Consider the following 25456-nt stretch of genomic DNA (forward strand, 5'->3'; position numbering starts at 1 on the left):
GTCTCTTTACGGCAATTTTTTTGTTTCCTTACATTGTTGCCAAATTGCCCATACGATACTGACTCGACGGACTAAAGCACACTACACCGGGTTTTCCCGGAAGAGGCACTCATTATATTAATTAAATTAAGTCGCCAAGTAAACAATTATGGCTGAAGCGGAGATTATTTTCGACCCTGAGAATAAGATCGACCAAAGTCATGGGTACTTTATGTTTGTTGCTAGCATCGCTGTGTTCAGCGTGTTGAACGTTGTGATCACATTTATCGGACCTCCAGCTGTGGTGCAAGAAGAATCGTGGAGATGGAACAATCTTCTGATATCCTGGATCCATGGGGCTATAGTTGGAACATGGGATATCCTGTGGTATGTGTTGCTTAAAGTTGCGACTTCTTTATTTCTGTAACATATTCATGTGTGTGTCAAAAAAACTGTATGAGTCATTCGCGAGCTTCTTGTTTCGTACAGATTCCTGGGTACCGGGTTGTTGTTGTTGTTGTTTTTTTTATCGAGTGCACCGGGATTGTCTCCTATATGGCCATCGCCCCCAGAAAGACGTGTTAGTTGGTTACGGGGGATAGTGCAAGATACAGAAGACAATCTGTTCCAGAGGTGACCCTGGGTCTTTTAGTGCCCGGTGTATAGCACCTAGTACACTGCACCTCGGTTTAACGTCTCATGCGAAAGACGAGTTAGTAGGTTAGGTGCAGCGGGGGATCGAACCAGCGATCTCTGGATTGTGAAGCCAGTGTGTAACCACTAGACCACGGATCTGCTACCCTGGGTACCGGGTAGATGGAGGTTTCTTTAGTTTATAATTCAGGTGCCGTATTAAATTTAAAGTTTTCGGACACTTTCAAATATTATTTTTGCCATGTCCGAAATTTTAAAGACAAAACTATTGTTATTTCTTTAACATATGTCCGTTAATTTATATGCAATAATACAACTCCCGGCTATATTGACGTTTCGGGTCTGAGCTGTACATATGTACTCATAAAAGCTCAGAGCATTCAAGAAGAACTATCTGTTAATTTAGAGACCATAAAGTATGTGCTTGAAAATTAAGAGACACTCTACAAATATTGCATTGACAATCTAATACAGATATGCAAGTTTAAAGCGTCAATTGTTTAAAAATTAATAGCATGTGCTTGTAAAATACCGTTGTATATACATTACCTGTATATATGTTTCTAAACCCTTTCCCACTCAGAAGCAAAGTGAAAATGGCTATGTGCAAACAGCATAAAACCAGAACAGTCTGCAAGTAACTCACAGTCTGTGCAGGTTTTATGCTGTTTTCTGCTCATCAGTATGTAACTATGTATTAAGAGATGAAAATGAACTTAATGAAGCCTTTAAAACTATAATCCAGTAAGAAAGGTCCTTGATTAAATAAATGTACTGTAACTTTCTGAGAGACTAAAAATACGTCTAAATACGTATCTAAGTAGGAAAGGGTTAAGGAAAGGGTTAAGCTGTTTGGTGAAACCATCATCTTTTACAGGCATGACATAGTTATTTACCCTTCAACGATAAGGTATAGTCCTTGCCTTAAAGCATTTGTCTGCTAGGTTCATGACCTTAATCTAGTTGTAAAAACGCATGATAAATGTGTCATCAGATAAGAGCAACAGGAAATCTGGTAATATGTTGTAAAATAAATTGTCTGAAAATTTAGAGTCATTAATTATGGACGAAAACCTGTCTGTTGGAAAATTTCAAGTAATGAAAATTGGGTGACTAAAAACTTAGAGTAATTACTGAATATTTATACTTATTTAGTTTGTGTCTGTAAAGGTGATAAGAAGGTTTTGTCACACTCATATAAAGTATAGGATAATGCACGATATGAACATTGAATATCACCATTTGAACAACGAATATTATGAATGCTATGTTTTGGGGAATAAGTATTTTAAAATAAATTGACATTTATTACTTGCAAAATGATGTTACGGTGGTCAATACAATTTAAATGAAATATGGGTTGACTTAAAATTATGTGTTCCACATGATAGAACCATTTATTTACCCTATATCTAAAAAGTATAATATATATTTACGAAGTTAACTACAACAATGTAATAATGCAATCAGTATTATAACACTTGATTAAGATATAAAATGACGTATAGTAATGTCTGTCATTCGAACAGCCGTGGGCGCCAAAGTGTAGGCTGCCAAAAATTTGTGCTCTCATATTTTGGTTTATTTTGAGAATGCATGTACCAGTGACAGGAAAAATGTAATTTTTGTCAGTATTATTCATTAATGTTTGACGTATGCAATACTTAATTTATCTTTAAAAAAAGATATAATAAAAGTAGAATATTAGTACAAACAATTTGATCTGTGTAAATATTTTGGGAATATTTTATCAACGGATTAATATTTTTCCTGTGGTGAACACTTTCTCGACGGATTAATATTTTACCTGTGGTGATCACTTTCTAAATGAATTAACATACTTGCTCACAATGTGTCTGATTAGATATAATAGGGACCAATTATTGGATTTATCTGCAGTATCGAGAAATCATACAATACCAAACAAAGGAACGATAACCATTTCAAAGCAATAGTACAATCTTTTGAAATATAGAGGTACCCGAGGAGGTAGGGATCAAGAGTTACGTGTATGGGACACAAATAGTGGAGTAAATTTAAATAATCTACAAATTTTACCATCACAAATTCCAACTGTAGCCTCTTTGAAAAGACAGCACACAAAACATTTCAGATGCAAACTTAAACAACCTCTCATACCCCAAGAAATGCAATACACTAAATGGTCTAAACGAAAAAATATCTTGCCTTACATTGAACTGTCATTTTGTTGTCAGAAACAAAGATGTTTTGAGTGGTCAATATCTGAGAGAAGAAAAAATCGACTTTACCGTATTCACAGAAACCTGGTCTCAGATGAAAAGCAACACCAAATAGATACCTCAGACTTAAATCAAAATGGTTACACAATGAGTACTGTAAATCGTTCAAATAGAACAGGCGGCGGAGTGGCTTTAACTTGTCGGACTGGGGTTACTGTACGAAAAGTGTCAAGTAGTAATACCCGCCCATTTGAACATGGTATATGGCAACTGATTCTCAAAACATTACAATTAATGTAATTGGCGTTTACAGACCACAATCATTAGGGACTGAACATCAATTTTTCGAATTCATGGAGGAAATTGTTCCCAACTATTCAAATCTTATGATTCTTGGAGATTTCAACTTGCATGTCAACAAAACTAACAGTGTTGTGACTGAATTTAAGAATTCTCTTGTAGCAATGGGTTTGGAACAACATGTTAATATCAGCACACACACAGAGGGAAATACACTCGACCTAGTAATCTCTGAGGCTACAAATGGTATTGAAATCAATTCGTGTGAACCAGGCCCTTTCTTTTCGGACCATTGTGTAGAAAAGTCGTTACCAAAGTACAAAAAGAAAATATCAAGAGTCAAACAATAACATTTCGAAATTTTAAAAACATAGACCACTCAGCATTTACTAACGACCTCAATGAAATGTCAATTACAGCAGACAAAGTAGATACTTTTATAGAGCAATTTGAAGATGAAATCTGTAGAATTCTTGATAAACACGCTCCATACATTGAGAAAAACAAAATTTGTCGTGCACCAAAACCATGGTTTAATGAAAACATTCTTGAGCTAAAACGCAAAACACGCAAACTGGAACGCATGTGGAGAAAATACCAACAACCAGACCAATATGAACTTTTCAAAAATGCCAGAAATAAATACACTTTTGAGTTGAATGCAGAGAAGCAACGATCGCTTAGTCAAAAAGTAATTGATTTTCACGGAGATTCTAAAATACTCTACAAGTTTGTATCAGAATTAACAGGAAAAAATACTGATAACCCTATGCCGGAAGGTGAAAGCGACACCGCGATAGCTGAAAATTTTGCCGATAACTTCCTGGATAAAATTAACAAAATTCCAGATGCCCTTGCAAGTTTCGAAAAATTCACACACGATCACAAGGAAGTACCATGTTTCGGTATGTTTGAGGAGCTAACCCAAGATGAAGTGAAAAAGATCATCAATCATCTTCAAACAAAATCACGCGGGCTTTATTTATTACGAACTAGATGCATTGCCAACAAGAGTACTTAAATCATTTTTAAACGAGTTACTATCGTTCGTGACAAAATTGGTTAATCTCTCTCTGAGTCAAGGAGTTTTTCCTTCAAAATTTAAACAGGCAATAGTAAGACCACTTCTTAAGAAAATTGGACTAGACCTGAGTTATGACTATAGACCAGTGAGCAACTTATCATTTCTATAGAAAGTGATTGAAAAGGCTGCTCTGTTTAGACTCAATATAAAGGTAAATGAAAACAATCTCCTTCCAAAAAATCAGTCAGCCTACAGACAATTCCATTCTTGTGAATCTGCTTTACTTAGACTAGTCAATGATATACTCGAAGGTATGGAGGAACAAGAGGTTACAGCACTTATCGCCATTGATTTGAGTGCTGCCTTCGATACAGTCGATCATGACATTCTACTAGACGTGTTGCAAAAACAATAGGTGCATGAGGCACGGCACTTAACTGGATAGACTCGTATCTTCTTCCAAGAAGCTGTTGCATACAATGTAAGTGTTAATTCAGCTTTATCGGCGGCACGTTCTTTGGAGTGTAGTGTCACCCAGGGTAGTTGTCTTGGTCCATGGCTCTACCTGACGTACGCTGGAACATTGTTTGATGTCGTTCCTCCCTCCATCATAGTCTACGGTTTTGAAGACGACCACACCGCAAACAAGCGATTCAAACCTACATCTTCTTCTGTTGAAAGAACTGCTATTCAAGAACTTGAAAGTTGTGCACTTGTTATTAACAACTGGATGAACGAGAATAAACTGAAAATGAACGCATCAAAAACGGAATTCATCAGGTTTGGTAGTAGACTCCAATTAAATAAATGTCAATCTAAAGAAATAGATTTTGCTGGTGACACTGTTAAAGCAGAAAAATGCATACGGTATTTGGGTGCATATTTAGACGAAACACTAAATTTTAAAGAACACATCAAAATTAAGTGCTGTACAGCCATGTACAACTACCTTAAAATCAAAAACATTTGGAAAAACTTAACAAAAGAAGCAACAGAAATACTCGTTTTGTCTTTAATAATATCCCATCTGGATTATTGTAATCTCATCTTGTATGGAACAGCTCAATGCGAAATAAACAAAATGCAACGTATCCAAAACATGTGTGCCAAATTGGTACTCTGCCAACAGAAATATGACAGTTCAAAAGATGCCTTGTATGAACTACACTGGCTACCAGTAAAGGCTAGGATAACATTCAAAGTACTGAACTTCATGTATAATTGTTCTGTTGGTCACGCGCCAAAATACCTTACAGAACTTTTAAAAGAAAAAGTACCAGCACGTAACCTGCGATCTACCGTCTCGTATGACGGATGTTATGATGTGAAACGCACAAAGAGAAAAACTTTCATGGACAGGAGTTTCGGAGTTGTTGGTCCGAAACTGTGGAATGACCTACCATCAAGCATTCGGACTTCTGTCTCAATAGACATTTTCAAAAGGAAATTGAAAACATTTCTCTTCAGAGACTTTTACAACCTATTTTAATTTTAATACCTGTAATTTCAAAACAAATCGAGGCTCAGTTGTATGGGCTTATTTGTCCAACAACCATGACTCAGAGGACTAAGAAATTAAAGAATTGTGCGGTCTTCTTTGCTGGAACAGGATATTTATTGAACAAGTGACCGGTAACCAAAAATCATTAGGGCTTCTTTGCTCAATGATTGAATGACATCATCCAGCGGTCTTTTAGTCACGCCTAGCCCCTCTAATTGTGTCTTATAGTCACACTGAAATTTTAACCTTCAAGTTGTGTCTTGTAGTCACACTTGGTCAGTCTATTTGTGACTTGTAGTCACAATAGTTCAAATACAGTTAAAACCCAAAAGAAGTGTCCGTAAGGGTGACAGGCGACCGGTAGCTGTGGGATCCGACAGCCAGAGTGCAGAAATATTTTTTCACGTATCCTTTCAATTGATGAAAAACAGTATCTTTATGTTGCCAAAACTTTGCTCATAATATCATTATAATTATTGTCTTAACCCTTGTTATATCAATTTATTACATAATATTTTATTTTTCCTGTGTTTTAATATCGTAGCCTGTATTGTTTTATTGCTTAAGTTTCTTACAGCATTTTTATTTATATCACACATTTTTAGATTATTAATCCTTTAATTAATGCTGCATAACAGTATCAATCACTCTTATTTCAATTGTATGTATATTAATATGTTTTGTACAACACCATTGAATATAATTATATAAATAGGCGTTTCATCAAATTATCAAGTTTCAAGTTTAGTTTGTCATTTACAAAATAATGTACAATAAATATTAAATGAAGCGCTCTTATTTTAATATGTGTGCATAATGTCTAAGTGCTTAAACGGATACCCGAAAATAAATTAAGTCTGTGGGTAAAAAAATACAGGTTGATCCGGGTCAAACAATACTGGTTTAGGTCACTTTTTACAAAGTAGAAGATAATGATTATATGTTTAAAGTCAGCGCCCTCACACTACTTTGGGGGAAGGGGTCCGCAGCCCTTAGGAGGGGGATTTTTTTGTAAATGGGGGAATTTTTATAACAAAACACAACAACTGTGTTGAACTGTTATAAACATATATTTCTATATATGTGACTGTCTATAGGACAGAAAGGTGGACTTTTATTCAATCTATATAACAGTAATCTTATTTAAAAGTCCAAATATATTGCGGTTGAAGGTGTCCAAAGATCACAACCTTGATATATCCGGCGCGCAATATAAATTGTCAGGTTATAATTGCATGTTTAAGTATGCATTAGCATAATTTGGCAATCTCAAAACACGCTATTTTCTTCCTTATTAAAGTATGTGTTATATCCATATGTTATTCATTGGTATAAAACAAAACATTATTCTGTGTAAGTATTGTAAGTATTTTCAAATGCGTATAATTAAATTTGTAATCTGAAAACAATTGCCAAGTTATTGTTCAAGAAAGCATGCACAAATTAGACCCCCATGTACAAAATCATCAAAAATGACGTCATCTTATCCTCATGGAAAGCATGGTGCATTTTGACAAACTGAGGGAGCTTTGCCTCTCAATTAAAAGCAAGTAGTTTACACTGTATCTAACGCGCAAAGATTGTCGAGATAGGTCAGTATTGACTTGTGACATTTACAGTTAAAATTGTATACACCTTTAAGTGTGCACTGTTGTGTTTCGGCAGTTCAAAGCAATTTCAAGAGAGAATGTTAACACCCAAAATGACCTGATGTTTGGCAAGAGGAGTTATTGTTTATCGCAATACACAGCGATGTACAATGAAACCAAACAATCTGGTCAAAACTGGATTATGAATGTCGGATTAAACAGAAAATTAAAGTGGGTGAAAAAAGGGTAAAATACTAGCTTGTACCTGATTTTATCTCAGCAAATTCTCAGATTAAAACATGTTATTTGGGGATTATGCTCGTCACATTTTTGGGAGCCATAACCATAGCTGATTTGTGATATATTGGACAACGCAATATAACGGACAGTGATATATTGGAGTCAATTTTCAACTATAAATCAGCGATTTTTGTTCTCATTTTCTGAAGGGGAAAAAAATCAGTTTTTTTGGGGAAAAAATATACTTTTCAGGTGGGGGACTGCCGCCAAAATTCGGCGGCAGATTTAATAGATTGAGGGCCCTGAAAGTGTATATAGATGAAACTAGTGCAGTTAAATTATTGTCTTTATAATTTAAAAATTGTCCCTTTTCTAAATAATCAAATATAAATAAAAATAACACACCAAAAGCATAAATGTCAAGCAGTATTTTTTATTTAAATATATATAAAATAATCGCGATGTAGTAAAAACAAAACTTGCAGGGTTTTTTCTGCCTATTTTGGGCAAAGGTGTCTGACCAAATTGGGAATTTTTTATCGACAAAATTGGCCATTTTGGGAATTTTTGCTTCCATGAAACAGCTCATGTGGGAAAAAATTGTGAATATATCATGCTTAAATAATTCAGTTGTTTAACAAATAAATTTGTTTTTATTTGTTATTTTGTCTTCTTTATATAAACAGATGCAATATTGGGCATGTTCAACGCTTATTCAAGTTCTGCAGTTTTGTTTTTCAGTTACAGTTACACTCTGAGATAAGAACTGAACAGTCAAAACCTTATAGCAGATATTTTTGACCAAAACAAACACTGGTTAGTCACACAAGTTATTAGACACTTCATTCTTAAAAAAAAAAATTTTTTTTTTTTTTTTTTTGGAAATTGGGATATTTTTTTATAATTTTGGTTTGGGATCGGGTCCGTTTGCTCTTTGGGAGTGCCTCCGTTTTCCGGAGGCGCAGACAGTGCTAAAAAAAACCAGACTTTGGTATTAAAAAGATGGACTCCAAAATTTATGTTTACAGTAAAAGGTATTTTGTCTTCTCCCCTTGTAAAAAGAGAAGCTTTAGTTGTTCTTGACAAGTTTATTATTAAATAATTAAGTAGATCAAACTATTAGAAATAACATTTTTATATTATCTGGCTTTACAAACAGTGGAATATGAAATGTTTATAAAAATTTTAGAAAAATTAGTTTTATTATATTTATGGCCCTCTTCGAAGAAGAGGGGGGTATATTGTTTTGCACATGTCGGTCGGTCCGTTGGTCAGTCAGTAGGTCCGTCCACCAGATGGTTTCCAGATGATAACTCAAGAACGCTTAGGCCTAGGACCATGAAACTTCATAGGTACATTGATCATGACTGGCAGATGACCCACCCCTATTGATTTTCAGGTCACTAGGTCAAAGGTCAAGGTCACAGTGCCTCGAAATAGTAAAATGGTTTCCGGATGATAACTCAAGAACACTTAGGCCTAGGATCATGAAACTTCATAGGTACATTGCTCATGACTGGCAGATGACTCCTATTGATTTTCAGGTCACTAGGTCAAAGGTCAAGGTCACAGTGACTCAAAACAGTAAAATGGTTTCAGGATGATAACTCAAGAATAATTAGGCCTAGGATAATGAAACTTAAGAGGTACGGTGATCATTACTGGCAGATCACCCCTATTGATTTTCAGGTCACTTGGTCAAAGGTCAAGGTCACAGTGACAAAACACGTATTCACACAATGGCTGCCTCTACAACTGACAGCCCATATGGGGGGCATGCATGTTTTACAAACAGCCCTTGTTTAATTAACTTTTTAGCTCACCTGATTGCTCAGGTGAGCTTTTGTGACCGGTGTTTGTCCGTCTCTGTCCGTCCGTCTGTCCGTTGTCCACATTTGGTTTGTAAACACTCTAGGGGCCACATTTCATGTCCGATCTTCATGAAACTTGGTCAGAAGATTTGTCCAAATGATATCTCGATCAAGTTTGAAACTGGGTCATGCTGGGTCAAAAATTAGATCACTAGGTCAAAAAAAAGGAAAAAACCTTGTAAACACTGTAGAAAACACATTAAATGCCCAATCTTCATGTAACTTTGTCAAAATGTTTGCCTTAATGATATGTTGGTCGAGTTCAAATGTTGTTCCGGTCCTTGAAAAACATAGCCGCCAGTGGGTGGGGCAGTTTTCCTTATTTGGCTATAGAGAAACCTTGTAAACACTCTAGAAGTCACAATTTTTGCCCAATCATCATGAAAGTTGGTCAAAACATTGGTTTTATTGATATATGGACGAGTTTGAAAATGGTCCAGATCGGTGAAAAAACATGGCAGCCAGTGTGCGGGGCATTTTTCTCTATATGTATATAGTGAAAACATGTGAACACTCTAGAAGTCACATTTTTGGTCCAATTTTCATGAAATTTGGTCAGAACATTTGTTTCCTTGATATGAGAGTTGAGTTCGAAAATGGTTCCAGTCAGTTGAATCTTGGTCATATTATTTATTTTGTAAGCAAAGTTTGATGTTTGGTAAGGGGGGGTCAACTCAAAATATAGGTCACCAGGTCAAATCTTACAAAAACAAAAACACTCCATATGCTAGAGTTTTGGTTCAATAATGATGAAACTTGACCAGGATGTTTGTCTGGACAATATCTAGGTCAAGTTTGACGTTTGGTAAAGATTGAATGAACCAACTCCTCTCAGGTGAGGGAACTAGGGCCATCTTAAATTCTTGGCCCTCTTGTTTTAATTACTGACCTCCCCGTCCCAAACTTTCTTGGGTATTGTAATTTTGTCCAACAGTAGGCAAACCGCAGATTTTTTTTTACCCATTTGAGCCCTAAAATGTATATGTATTAAAATAAATAAAAATGATATATAGTTTTAAAAGAATGTGCAATAACCAATAGTAAAATAAAACTAAATAATAGTGTTTTTTTTATGCTTATAAAAATACATCAAAATAAAGTAATGTCTGCATTCTAAGGATTTATTTGAATATGCAAACATTTAAACTATTGTAACTATTTGGATATAATTATATAAAACATTTTTAACATGCATTCAATTTTAGACAAACCGAGGGCTGAATGGAAGACTGTTGTAACCCATATTAAATAAAGAATGAGATGCAACAGTTTTCTGTTCAGCACCAACACACTTCTTAGTACATAAGACATAAGTCATAAGTACTAACTGCTACATATTCAAGTTTACACACAAATGATGCCTTCAATGAAGGGTATGTGTTTAAGTTTGGTGTTCTATCCAGAGAGGTGTACACGATGTATTGCATGTAGTGTTTGTGTGTTTCAGTTTGGTGTTGTATCCGGAGATGTTTGATGACCTGCTCCATCACATCAACTACTTCACCTACCTCATGGTGGCTTTCTCTACAGGTCTGTTACACACACATCATCATAGAGAGAGTAAAACATGCACTTGAACTCTTTTGTCAATCATGAAGAAGTCAACTTATAGAGGAGTGCATATCATGGTTCAAATTAACAATTTGAACATCATTTCTTTTCAAATATAATATATCTATTAATCAATAAAACACATACTATTCAATCAAGAAGATGATTTCCATTCACGGGAGAAGGATAGTTTCTTCAGTTAATATGCTTATGGCAGAGCTCCAGATAAGGGCCGTACAGACGAAAATACGCCTTTTTCATGAAGATTTACGCATTTATTTTTTCCAAACTGGACGTACAATTACGACATTAATATCCATTTTACACATTAACGAAAAAAATCTGGCCGTACCAATACGTCTGCGTAAGCGCGGCGTGATTTGTTAGTCTCTAACCTAACGGCGCTTTTCGTTAATTTAAATTACCGAAAAGTTGTAGACTGGGTTCATATATTATTGTCTATTCTGTCGCGTGATTTCCTGTAACTTGTACATCCGTCAAAACAACACTTTGTTCTCATATAATGACTACATACACAGGGCTCACGCTGGGTTCAAATTTTAGGGAGAAGTGACTTCTCCCTAGACACTGATTTAGGGAGAAGTGAGGAGACTTTAGGGAGAAGTGGAGAGACTCGGACAAAGGGTTTGCTTGTAAGGGGTTACAACATACATATATGTGATAGTAATAATCGACACAACAGATAAATAACCATAATTTTACTAGCTCTTTATTCAATCCATTTTGATGTAAACATACATAGTGTAATAAAGACTTAAGTATTTCAAAGATGATAATTGAAGCAGTAGCCAACATAAATATTTATGTTTGAAATATGACATATGCCAGGGGTTTTTCTGCCTATTTTGGGAAAAGGAGTCTGACCAAATTGGGAATTTTGTATCGACAAAATTGGTCATTTTGGGAATTTTTGCTTCGATGAAACGGCTCATTTGGGAAAAAATTGTGAATTTATCATGCTTAAATAATTCAGTGGTTAACAAATAAATTTGTTTTTATTTGTTATTTTGTCTTCTTTATATAAACAGATGCAATATTGGGCATGTTCAACGTTAATTCAAGTACTGCAGTTTTGTTTTTTCAGTTACACTCTGAGATAAGAACTGAACAGTCAAAACCTTATAGCAGATATTTTTGACCAAAACAAACACTGGTTAGTCACACAAATTATAAGACAATTCATTCTTAAAAAAAATTGGGAATGTTTATTATAATTTCGGTTTGGGATCGGGTCCGTTTGCTTTGGGAGTGCCTCCGTTTTCCGGAGGCGCAGACAGTGCTGAAAAATCCCTGTATGCTAAGCAGCTTTGTTGATTTGTGGTAAAAAAAACGTTGTGATTATCAACACTTAAATTCGTTGCTTTGAATAACTTTGAGCCAATGTTTGTCAATGTTTGTCAACAATAATAATATTAATGAAAACAAAAATCTATATTGACAAATTTAAAGTCTAAACAATGATCAATGTCACCATGAAGTAACATCCAGTCTGAAGATTAAAATGAAACATAGTTATTGCTAATTATAGGATATATTTATTTTACAACACGTTATTTCAACTAATGTCAACAACGTTGACAGTTTTGTAAGGTCGCGAAAATATATGACAATATAAGAATTACATTTTACTTGGTGAGTGATAAATCCTCCTTCCAAACAAGCTCATTATTTGTTGAAATAACAACTGTCTGTCCCTATTCATGTTAAAATTCATCATGATTGAGGACAGACAGTGTTTTAAAGTTTAGAAATAAAATCCAAACACAAATATGATTTTCCATGCCGTAATTTTGGACTAAAAATTGACCGCATATTCGCATTAAAAAATAGATTAATTTTCAAATTTTAAAAGGTATTTTGAATTAAAAAAATCAATATTTTTGCAAAAAAAAAAATCATAGCCAAAGATTTCAGAAGTTTAAAAAAATCAATAGTGCTGAGTTTGATTTCATTCGAGTGTGATAGTGCCTAACCAAGCGTGACCTGAGCCGCGTGACCTCAGAGATAATCTTTCACAGCATGTGACTATCGTCTGCAACAAAAGGCTTATTAGTGATCTGATAACAAACCATGCCCTTTGGGCATAATTCATCGTTATCACATTAATTGATCAATTAATATGGCAACATCACCCCCGTGGATTATCTCAATCAATATCAAATCAATAACACTTGAAAGACGTCAGTAAACTTCAATTATCACCCCACATGCACGTGACTGCATTCGAGTTGAACACTGACTTGACGTTCGCCGATTGGATAAGTTTGGAGGTTGGGAGAATCGGGGGCGGGGTCTACCTCAAATTACATGTCGCTCGATTGCGACACGCTTCGGGCAGTTACAGTGTGTATTGGAAAATGTAATCATACCTTGACATCGAGAAAACCGGATGTAAACAAATTCCGATGAAAAGAGCGACTGGAAGTCGCTTTTTATCTACGATTTCTTACATTTTAGGCGACATTTGGCGTAGGGAAAGCGACTATGTCGCTCACGTCGCCCCCTAGCGCGAGCCCTGATACAGTGTCATCTAACCATCCTGATATTAAATCTGTAAACACAGAAAAAGACATCGTCGCCCCGATATTAAACGATTTGATTGCATCGGTGGCTTAAAAACGTAAGAAAACACGATGGGGAAACGGATGAGACAGTGAAAAAAGTGTTCATTTACTTAGCTTACTAGTTGGTTTGTGTTTTCTTGTCAAGAAAAATGAAGAAATAGTATTAGTCATTAGTTTTAATGTGTAGTTGTATTTGCATCATAATTCAGAATGGAAAACCTAATACAGTAACTGTTTAAGAAGCTATATATATTTATTATAATTGCTGCAAATGTTTCTGTAAAGTCAGTTATACACTCTTCAATATCCTTGAACACGGGTAGTACAGTACTACCATGTATTTTTGGATATGGTAGTACAGGTACTAATTGATTTTAAGCGTTACTCCTTTTCTTTCTGTCAGTGGCAGTACCCTTACTAATTTCACAAATCTTATCTGGAGCTCTGTTATGGACACTTTTGGTTTTTGATATTCAAGACTATATGCAAATAAAATATTTTTAGCTCATCTATTTTTTGGAAAAAAAAATGATGAGCTATTGTCATCACCTTTGCGTCGGCATCGGCGTCAGCGTCGGGGTCTGCAGGGTTCCCTCTGGGCTTTCAAAAGTTGTCGCCACTTACTTTCGCCAAATTAAAAAGTTGTCGCCACACTGGGGCTACATTTGGGCAATGAAGATCATGTTATTATAATACAAACAAAAACTGAGCATTACAGTATGTTAAGAGGAATTGATTTAATAACAGTAGTATTAATAATAACAACACATTTAACATTGTTAATTAAATAAAGGCACATTCAATCAGTTGTAACTCTTGTTGATTAACACCTTCTTAGCAGCCTGAATATGTTGCCACAGTTTTGGTGCTTTAGAAGAGCATTATGGTATTCTGAAAATACAAAAAGGGAAATATAATATTAATATAATACTAATAATAATCAATGAATGTGAAGTATATAAATAATATAAATGTGTGCTAGCATATGATCTACTACATAGAGCCCTTAACACAACAGTCAAATAAAATAAGCATTTGTGTATATCAAATGTCAAATTGATTTCCATGTGCTAACTATGTTTACCTTTTTTTTAAGGTACATCCGGTAGTGAATGAATTGATAAGTGTTGAGGATATAAAGAGTTCACACAGCATAGATTGTGTGTTGGAAATCATATTGAAGGAAATTAAATTCTGATAAACAAACTGTCTTTGTTTGGTTTTTGTTGTTAGCTGGTGAATAATAGCGGTGGGAACGTTTGCATTTTGAATGAGTCTCAAAATAAGCAGCATCTATGTTCACTTTCTAAAAGTCGTTTTACACTCTGAACTTGCATTTGACGAGTGAACAGCAATATGTCACCGTTTAATAATAGAACCAATACATGTAAAAAAATGTTTTACTATTTTCTATAATTACACCGATTTTTCTAAAAACAATCGATACTGACCTTTTGATTGTCATTGTTGTCAATTTAACGGTCTTGAATCTGCTTCGAACACTGTGACAAACACTTCACATTTAAGCGCAAAGTCGGTATATTCAATATTGCCTTATCTCTGAAGCAATAAAACTGCCGACCAATTAAGATAACTTGCAACAACACCCCAGATAATCGCAATTATCACCATAACATGCCACTTTGCGGTAGTCGGCAGTCAGCACCACGCTCCATTGATTACAGCTGTATCCCTTACACCATGGAAATCTATAGTATTACGACTGCCGTAAAGCGGCTGGTAAACACAGCGTCTTTTGTCATTTTAAGAAATATGAACGCAAGAAAAATGGCCGATTTTTTTAAATCGCCATTTACGAAATTTTGTCGCCAGGTTTTTATTTTGTCGCAATTGGCGCCAATGGCGATCGACAGCGGGAACCCTGGGTCTGGTTAAGTTTTGTGTTTAGGTCCACTTTTCTCATTAAGTATCCAAGCTTTTGCATTCAAACTTGGTACACTTACTAACTATCATGAGGGGACTGGGCAGGCAAAGTTAGATAACTCTTGCGTGTGTTTTGACAGAATTATGTGCCCTTTTTATACTTAGAAAACTGAAAATTTGGTTAAGTTTTGTGTTTAGGTCCTTTTTTCTCATAAAGCATCAAAGCGATTGCATTCAAACTTGTACACTTACTTACTATCAGGAGGGGACTGGGCAGGCAAAGTTAGATAACTCTGGCATGCATTTTGACAGAATTATGTGCCTTTTTATACTAAGAAAATTGAAAATTTGGTTAAGTTTTGTGTTTAGGTCCACTTTATTCCTAAAGTATCAAAGCTATTGCTTTCATACTTGTGGCACTTACTTACTATCATAAGGGGACTGTGCAGGCAAAGTTATGTAACTCTGACTGGCATTTTGACAGAATTATGGCCCCTTTATATTAGAAATTTGAAAATTTCGTTAAGTGTTGTGTTTTGGGCCGCTTTACTCTCCTAAAGTATCATAGCTATTGCTTTTAGACTTGGAACAATCACAAACTATCATAAGGGGACTGTACGGAACAAGTTGCATAAATCTGGTTGTCATTTTGACGGAATTATGGCCCTTTTTGACTTAGTAACTTTGAATATATGGTTGAATTTTGTGTTTACATCCACTTTACTTCTAAAGTATCAAGGCTATTGCTTTCAAACTTCAAATACTTTCATACTATCATGAGGGTACTGTACCTGGCAAGTTGAATTTTACCTTGACCTTTGAATGACCTTGACTCTCAAGGTCAAATAATAAAATTTTGCAAAAATTGCCATGACTTCGTTATTTATGATCAGATTTAATTGATACTTTGACAAAACAACTCTTACATGACATACTACAATAGACTACACAGGGCTCGACATTAACTTTTGAAGCCACTTGTCCAGTCGGACAAGTAGACCATAATTTCACTTGTCCTGACCAAAAGCAACTTGTCCTGACCATTTTATCTTTATTTCTGCTAAGTACTTTGCAAAATAATGAAATAATAAAAAATGCTCAAATCATAAAGACTTGAATCGTTCAAATTACATGTAAACATAATTGTAGGCAATTTCAATACAAAAGAACTGACTAGAATACAGGAAAACTCAAGATTATTAAATTTTTATACCTGACAAAAACTTGTGTGTTTGCCACATCAAACGAAAATGTTAAAAGTGATGTATATGACATACTTAACTGATATTTAAAAAAAAGAAATCATTCTATACATAGGGAGGACGTCACCTACGTTAATTGTCTGTAAGAATCGGTGTGTACCGGTGTCGTAAATCGCATATTCTTTACAAGGGAGAATATTCTTGTTATCTTGGCAAAGAAAAAAATGTTAAGGGTTGCTTCCGCTTGTGAACAGTTCAGTGTAGTACATGTACAATGTATCACATGGAACTATCGGAATATCTCGGGCTTCGACGATTAAACGTATACAAAATATACTCGGAAAAGTTGAGTGATATCTCCACAGAAAATAATGGCTTTAAAGGCATTTTTTCTAAGTTTTACAATTATAAATGACCACTTTCCTGTCGGACTAGCAAATTTCTTTATTTACTTGTCCGGACTAACAATTTGGTTGTCCCGGACAGTCGAACTACCTTAAATGTCGAGCCCTGCTACACCCCAAACATTCCCCATGCCCCCCTCCCTGAATTCCCCCCCCCCCTCAAAAGAAACAACAATTTTTGTTCATGTTTCTTTTAAAGATCATCTTATAAATGACCACAACCTCACTCTATACCCCCCCCGACCCCACCCCCCCCCCCCCCCCCCCATTTTTTTTTTGGAAACATGGTTAAAAAAACAAAAATATTTATTTTTATTATTTTATTTTTGAAAGACGTGCAACTATCCCACCCAAGAATCCCCCCCAAAAAATTTTTTTTTTATATTTTGTTTTTGCTTTTAGCGAGGCTGTTTGGAGAAAACCCGAGCTATTGTCACAGCCAGCTCGTCGTCCGCCGTCTGTCGTCCGCTGTAGGCGTCGTGCTAAAACCTTAACATTGGCAATAACTTTTTAAATATTGAAAATAGCTCCTTGATATTTGGCATGCATGTGTTTCTCATGGAGCTGCACATTTTGAGTGGTAAAATTTCAAGGTGAACATCATCCTTCAAGGTCTAGGGTGCAAAAAACGAAGTCAAGGAAGTAATAAGCTTTAAATGGACATAGTTATCTGACCTGCCCACGTATATATTTTTGTTAAATAAATTAAAGTGGCGCAGTAGGCGGCATTGTGTTTCTGACAAACACATTGTGGTAAAAGGTCAAGGTCATCCTTTACGGTCTACGGTAAAAAACAGATTTAGGGAAGTAATAAGCTTTAAAAGGGAGAAAATAATGCAATATTGAACATAGCCACTTTATATATTTGGCATGCATATGTATCTCATGGAGCTGCACATTTTGAGTGGTGAATCTACAGTCACGGTAGTGGCTTTTAATTATTTGCTACTAAAAATAGAGATTTGTTACAGACAATTATTTTCAAGGAAGTAATTTATATAATTATAAATCTCATATTATACTTCCTTACCAAGAATTGAAGTTCTTTTCACAGTTACTGTACTGATTATTTTGATTATTTATAACCCAAATGATTGATTTGTCATTTTTTTTAAATGATATAATTATTTCTTTGATGTTCATTACATACCTGTGGACTTATGTCCATATATACATGATCAACTCTGGCTATGATCTTTTTTAAACCACAGGCCTTGGTTGTCAGTGATGTCTGACATGGTCATAATTGACTGTGAGACTCCCCTCCCCACCCCCCCCCCTCCCCCCAGTTGGATTGGACAAAATTCAAGGGAAGTAATAACCTTAAAAGGGAGATGATTTCTATACCTACCAAATGATAAATAGAAATTTTATTTCAATGTGGCTCAGTGGGGGGGGGGGGCATTGTGTTTCTGGCAACACATCTTTTGTTGGGTCACTACGTCAAAGGTCAAGGTCACTGACCTCTAAAAAAAAATTCTGACAAGCTTTCGCAGCCGAGCGCGGCACCCGTTATGCGGTGCTCTTGTTATTTCTTATTTTGGAAGATAATGTAATAAGACTTATTAATTTCTGAATATAATTAATAATATTTATTTTCGCGGAAACGAATGTTGTTTGCTGGTTTCTATAGATACGATTACGGATGTAAAGTTATGTACAGAATGCTTCGGTTGAGTTCGTTAAAACAATGGAATTACGCATTTCCGTACCACGTGATATTACGTCATTCCGCCTTTTGCAAACTGCCTGTGCTTTTGTTCGGATCGTAAACAAACTTAATTTAAATTAAATCTCGAATCATCTGAAATAATGCCGCGTGGAACAAAGCGGAAATTACCGGAAAATGTGGAAGAGGTTGGAGAGGACGATACCCGGCTCTTACAACCGGACCCAGGTAGAGGCTTTATTGATTTTGAGAAGATAAAAGATCTAAGGGCATCTAAAATCGTTCCTCCTATTAATACACGTAACGTTGAGGGGTGCGGTGTTAGCGGGGAATCAACTCTAAGTTTTCGGTAATCGAAAATACACAAGTTCAATCTCTTGCTTCGGCTATTAATCAGGGTCAAAACATGATATAGTTGTCAGGAATTAACGCGCTTATCAAACGATGACTTGGCTGCGCACGTGCCAGCCGCATTGAAACAACAAATTTCTAGAGGCGAATATGTCAATTGGCTTTACTGTTAAAAGGTGTCTTCGAATTATCCGCTTTTTGTAACGGTAGTGTTTTGCAACTTTCGGCAGAGGGCACTCTTGAACAGCGCCCTAAGGAGTGTAGGGATAAAATTCATAACATCGAACGGTGGTCGGACACTTTCTTGATTTATGCGTCAATCTACTATAGCACGCGACGCGATAAAGTGCAGGAGATTTTGCATTAAATTTCCCTGTAATGACCTACTTAATCTCGCACCATCGCCGGTGAATAGCAAAATATTACGTAAATATTTAACATCGTATAATTCTACAGATCGAAATGACCTTTAAATGTTTTTTAAAAATGGGTTTTCAATGCATTATAACGGACCCAGAGTCAGTAGAATTAGTAAAAAATTAAAGTCTGCAATCGCAAATGCTGACATAATTCAAGATAGATAAATAAGGAGATTTTGGCGGGGAGGTTGGCTGGGCCTTTCAGCGAACACCTTTTTCTAATTTCATGGTTTCCCCAGTTGGCCTGGTGCCAAAAAGACACCAGGTGAATTTAGGATGATTCATCACCTTTCTTTTCCAGAGGGTAACTCGCTTAATGACTTCATTGATAAAAATACTCATCCGCTCAGTACACAAATTTCGATGAGGCGGTTCACATGGTTCAAGATTTAGGGCGACACTGTAAACTTTTCAAAATGGATCTTAAGATTGCATCTCGCCTACTCCCAGTTCGGCGAGAAGATTTCGAAATACTGGGCATACAGTTTAATGGTATGTTTTATGTGGAAAAAGCATTACCATTCGGAGCTTCAGTCAGTTGCAAAACATTTGAACAGTTTTCCTCATTCCTTGAATTCTGCGTTCAGAGTAAATGTCATCGGGCAAGCTTATACACTATTAAGACGATTTTCTGGGTGGCGATAAATCTGAGCTAGGTTGCCGCTAGGTGTGGATTCGTTTATCAATTGCATGCACGAGCTAAAACGTGCCGTTAGCCACGGAGAAAACAGAAGGGCCCACGGAAATAATCGTGTTCTTAGGCTTAGAATAAGATTCGGCAGAACTAGTAGTCCGCATTCTTGAATAAAAATCGTTGAGTTACGGGAAAGAATTCACACATCGTGCAGAAACAAAAAATAAAATAAAATAACCTAAAGCAAGTGCAATCGTTAATAAGGTCTCTTAACTTCGTGTGCAGGGCAATCCCAGTCGGCCACCCGTTTTGATTAATTAACACCACCTGTGGCATAACAAAAGCATTCCACCGCATACGTATAACACGTGCTGTTAGGCAAGACCTCGAAATGTGGTTGACATTTTTGCGCGATTACAACGGCGTGTGGGTTTCCATGACCGATACTGGATATTCAATGTTGACACTGAATTGTTTACAGATAGTGCTGGCGGGTCTGGTTTCGGTTTTTTGGATTTATTTTAAAGGTCACTGGTGTAACGCTCGTTGGCCTAATTTATGGCCGCGGAAAATTCTGTTTGCCGGGGGTCGGATGGGCATGCGCATTTATACATTCATCTGAATGGACTCTGTGACTACTTGCGTAGTTTATCATCCTTGTCCTTTCGGGTAATTCCAAGTTATTAAAGTTTAAGCTTAAACAAAATAAAAAAAGTAGCAATACCGTAGGGTAAAAAATGTTTAGGTGTCAAATCGCTGGCTGAGCGATAAGTTGTATTTTAATGTCCGATTAAGTTTGTAAAAAGGTACAAGTAATATTATCACAAGTGTGGCGATAAAAGTGATCACAAGTGTAGTGATCAAGTGAAAGTATTATCGCAAGTGCGAAAAAGTGTGATCACAAGTGTAGTGATCAATGTCCGATTAAGTATATTATCGCAAGTGCGAAAAGTGTGATCACAAGTGTAGTGATCAATGTCCGATTAAGTATGTAAAAGGTACAAGTAAAAGTATTGGATCACAAGTGTAGCAGGGTCTTCCCGGCCATTTAAGCGCCCCTTGCCGGGGCGCTTGAATTTCGAAATCAGAGTCCCCGGGCGCCTGAAATTTTCCGATCAGTGTATTCTTCAGTAAAAGAAAGTGGAGATTGTCCAAAAAATCAAGGTTTCCCTATCAGTGTATCATTTAATATTCCCTGTTTTAAAAGAGCACTCAGTACCTACTTTCACAAGTAATCGCCATAAACAACACATGGGGTAATGGATAATCCACTGATAAGAGAATAGCATGACGCGCGTATCGATTATTCTAGCCGCATTACAGGGTCATTTAAATGCTGACAAGGATGTAACTTTCCAGTCGTCAAACTGTGAAGTTCATCGTCCAATCGGTTACGCGAATGCTTATGAGGGCGGGGTTAACTATCGACCATTATTTTTGATTGACGTCGGGCATGAAGTAAGAGTTTCTCGCAGCTTGATTAGCAAGAAGTGTACCATTTGAGTAATATAAAACTGGTAATTAGTACAGTACAGAACATTAAAGACGGTTTCGGGCATCATCATCACACCTTTTTACTGTAAACAAGTGTTACCTATGACTCATAATTAATACAAGAAATTAATTTCAAGTGGTAAACAATTAATTATTATAGCGAGTAAGTTGTGCAAATGACTCCCGGTTAAAATTATGTGATAACAATTTATTTAATTCCAGTACATGTATATTTCAACATGTCCATTTATAGAACTGATTCACCTCGTTTTTCTGACATTTATTCGACACGTAATGCGCTTTAACAAATGTTCGTTGAATTAATTACGCACACTTGTAAATGTTTCGTCCGATAATCGATAGTTAGAAGACTGATGATGGCAACCGGCCGTGATCCTCGTGGACAACGTGAATTTCATGCATAATTCCGTCAAAACATTTTTCGACTCGTAAAGTGTTTAAACAAATTATCGTTGAATTTATAACGCAACGGTTAATATTTGTTGAAATCTCAAATGGGAATAATTAAATTTGTAATCCGAAACCCATTCCCACAAGTCGATGTTAACGCGTTTTTAATCCGAACACACTTCCGAATGTAAATGTTACCGCAACGTTAAATATTTATATTTTTGCTTCAAATTAGGCAGTGAAATTATTTTGTGTCGAATCTTTTTCTCAATTAAAAAGAGCGCGAAAATTATGCAGCATGTACAACGTCGCGTCTATTGCATACAAATGGCGTGTATTGAGCGTTTTACAAGCCCACAACAGGTCAGGGGATTGACGCATATTCAGGGGCAATATTTCATCAAATCTATAAATAGTCACTTAAAAATGGCAAGGTTTGTGTTAAAGAAATAACTGAAAGCTTTTATCGTAAATATTTACCAGAAAGAGATTGATAAAACGGAATAAACGGGATTATCGGGTAATAAATAGAAACTTGAAAATAGTAAGTATACAGTAATAGAGTCGGATTGAAACGGATGTATTGGGGAATCGTTCGAGTCGGGATTTTACTATCTGTGCGGAAAAGTTTTAAAACAAATAAACAATATAAAAAAATATTTTAAATGACTGGGGGATTTTTTTGAAGAGTCATAGCGCGTCAAATGACGTCTTTTGACGCTGTTTTTCTTTGAGTTATAACGCACCACAGAACGTGAATTGACACGTTAAATTAAAAAAAAAGAACCCACCCCCGATCGGCCCCGGGGCGCCTGAAAAAAATCCTGGGGCACTGAAGTGTAGTGATCAAGTAAGTGTTATCGCAAGTGCGCAAAAAGTGTGATCACAAGTGTAGTGATCAATGTCCGATTAAGTATGTAAAAGATCACAAGTGTAGTGATCAAGTAAGTGTTATCGCAAGTGCGCAAAAGTGTGATCACAAGTGTAGTGATCAATGTCCGATTAAGTATGTAATTCGCAAGTGCGAAAAAAGTGTGATCACAAGTGTAGTGATCAAGTAAAAGTTTAAGTGTGTCATTAAAAGTGTCATTGCGATTATCATGTAAAAGTGGATCCAATGGTCAAGCGATTGGTATAACTAGTTTTAGCCCAGCAAAGTATATGGTTCTTCCTAGTTCGGTCGCTTGAGGAGCAATAGCATTTTTTATTTTGGGTACGCGGTGTTGCTACTATAACGGTGTTACGTCACGTTTTGTAATTCTATCGTGTGCTCATCCACCTCCGGTAGGTATATTTTCAAAGTAACAGGTTTCCACGAGTGAGTAGCCGATCTTTCGTTGGGCTCGTGGTTACAACCGGCTGTTTTTTCGCTGCGGCCTTTTATATCCCACTTTTTACTGGTATAATATATTAAAGAGATCTGTTAGTGAATACTTTGTGCATTCTATTACATTTTTGTGATATTTATTGGAAGGCAAAATATTTTGGAATCGGTCCATTAGTTAAATGGAGTAATGTGTTGTTTTTATCGTTGCAGTCGTAAAATAAATGACCACACCCCCAAAGGATACACCCCTCTCCACCCCACCTTTCCATCTTTTTGATTGAAGTATTGAGATAGTTCCCTTCACCTTTAAAAGAAAAATAGATGAGCGGTCTGCACCTGCAAGGCGGTGCTCTTGTTTATTTTGTTACCACTTGATTTATACAATATAAGGAATTTAAGTTAACAAAAATGTTTAAAAATGTTAATGCTGTTATAATTGTGTAATATTTGGTTTCATGTCAGTTAAGTGATTACTTAATATTTTTTATCTGTAACATGCTGCGGACATGTGTTACCTAAGCTCAGGTATTTTTTTTCGATTATGTTAAACATTATTGTCTGTTTTTTTTCAGGCTATTTCGTGTACGACTTCCTGGACTTGTTAATCAAGCGCCAGTTGTTTTCCTGTTGGGAGGTTACACTTCACCATATTGCAGTAGGTGTTTCTTTTTCTACAACAGGTCCAAATGTTCAGGTATGCACATGACCATGTAAACTTCTAGATTTCGAAATATTTTTTTTTAACTTGTGGTCCTGATGTGGATACAATGTATTATATCCGTTCAATGACACATCAAAATTAATATCTATTAAAATTAAATATCTAAGTAAAGTTTTTCCATGAACAAGTTATAGAATCATAGTAATTAAGATTTGTTTGAAATGAACTTGTTTTTTTTGTCTCATTGTTTTTAGCTCGACTATTATATATGAAATATATATAGTGGAGCTATCCTACTCACCCCGGCGTCGGCGTGAGCGTGCAAATGTTTAAGTTTGCGTTCTACCCCTAATATTTCCTATGTCCCTTCACATATTGCTTTCATATTTTGCATGCTTCTTTACCAACATGACCCCAAGCTATACAAGAGCAGACAAGTGTATCAAGCTTTTTGTAGGAATTATGGCCCTTTTTTGTCTTTGTAACTTTGTTAAATTTTGTGTTTAGATCCACTTTACTTCTTAGGTATTAAGGCTATTGCTTTCAAACTTTAAATACTTTCTTACTATCATGATGTTACTGTACCTGGCAAGTTGAATTTGACCTTGACCTTTGAATGACCTTGAATCTCAAGGTCAAATTAATAAAATTTGCTTAAAATGCCATAACTTCTTTATTTAAGATCAGATTTGATTCATACTTTGACAAACACAGCACTTACCTGACATACCACAATGGACTCCACCAAACTATCCCCCCACGCCCCACCCCAGAAAGCCCCCCCAAAAATGTTTTTTTCTTTTTTTTTCTTTCTTTTGAAAGATCATATTATATGACCACACACCCACATTATACCCCCTCTCCATGATGGCTTAAGTTATACTGTCAAGCACTTGAATAGTCCAGCGCGCTGTCCTCTTACAGCTCTTTTTTATGTATTGACTTTGTCTGGATCAGTTAGAAATTTACTATACATGAAGGTTCCTAGTATTGAAAGTTCCTATAGGTAATACTTTTTCAGGTGACCTCGATGTTCTGGTACAACTTCCACTGCCGAATGTGCATAGGATACAATGTGGTGGCATTGATGGCAGAGATCAATAGCTTCTTCCTTCACTCCAGGAAGTTGTTGCACATGTTAAAGTTTGAATTCACCAACAACTTCTATCGTGCAGTTTGCTATGTGAATCTGCTCACATTTTCTTCTTCCGTGGCTGGTGGTCGCTGTGTAGAATATCATATGGAATGATAACAGAATCTCACCGTGTTCCACTTATGTACTTTCGACTCCTGATAGCTTCCATATTTGTTATGAACATGATTAATCCTGTGTTGTTTTGGAGACTGTTTAAAATGATGTGTTGAGAAGTTCTAAATCTCTAAAAAAGAATCAAGGAATTCTAAAAGGTGACAGAAATCAAAACACTCATATAAAGGCAACTTAGTAAGCCTCAATATTTAGATGTACTTGTCTACATGTATTCTGTATACAAAGTTCATGTGTT

The 25456-nt window shown here is 35.9% G+C and overlaps 1 protein-coding gene across 1 annotated transcript; it reads left to right on the forward strand.

Annotated features, from left to right (window-relative positions):
* Positions 1-13: 13 nt before the first annotated feature.
* Positions 14-25456, forward strand: LOC127843574 (TLC domain-containing protein 2-like). The gene is made up of 4 exons (XM_052373245.1): positions 14-366; positions 10807-10889; positions 23863-23945; positions 24973-25456. Exons 1-4 carry the CDS (start codon positions 149-151, stop codon positions 25198-25200), a joined length of 612 nt encoding a protein of 203 aa, XP_052229205.1. The 5' UTR covers positions 14-148; the 3' UTR covers positions 25201-25456.

Source organism: Dreissena polymorpha, chromosome 1, assembly GCF_020536995.1.
Source record: "Dreissena polymorpha isolate Duluth1 chromosome 1, UMN_Dpol_1.0, whole genome shotgun sequence".
Lineage (NCBI taxonomy): Eukaryota > Metazoa > Mollusca > Bivalvia > Myida > Dreissenidae > Dreissena > Dreissena polymorpha.

Excerpts from the sequence above, each read along its gene's own strand:
- LOC127843574 (XM_052373245.1), top strand. The coding sequence starts at position 149 with ATGGCTGAAGCGGAGATTATTTTCGACCCTGAGAATAAGATCGACCAA. Across the intron at positions 367-10,806 it reads GGAACATGGGATATCCTGTG|TTTGGTGTTGTATCCGGAGA; the intron begins GTATGTGTTGCT and ends TGTGTGTTTCAG. Across the intron at positions 23,946-24,972 it reads TTACACTTCACCATATTGCA|GTGACCTCGATGTTCTGGTA; the intron begins GTAGGTGTTTCT and ends ATACTTTTTCAG.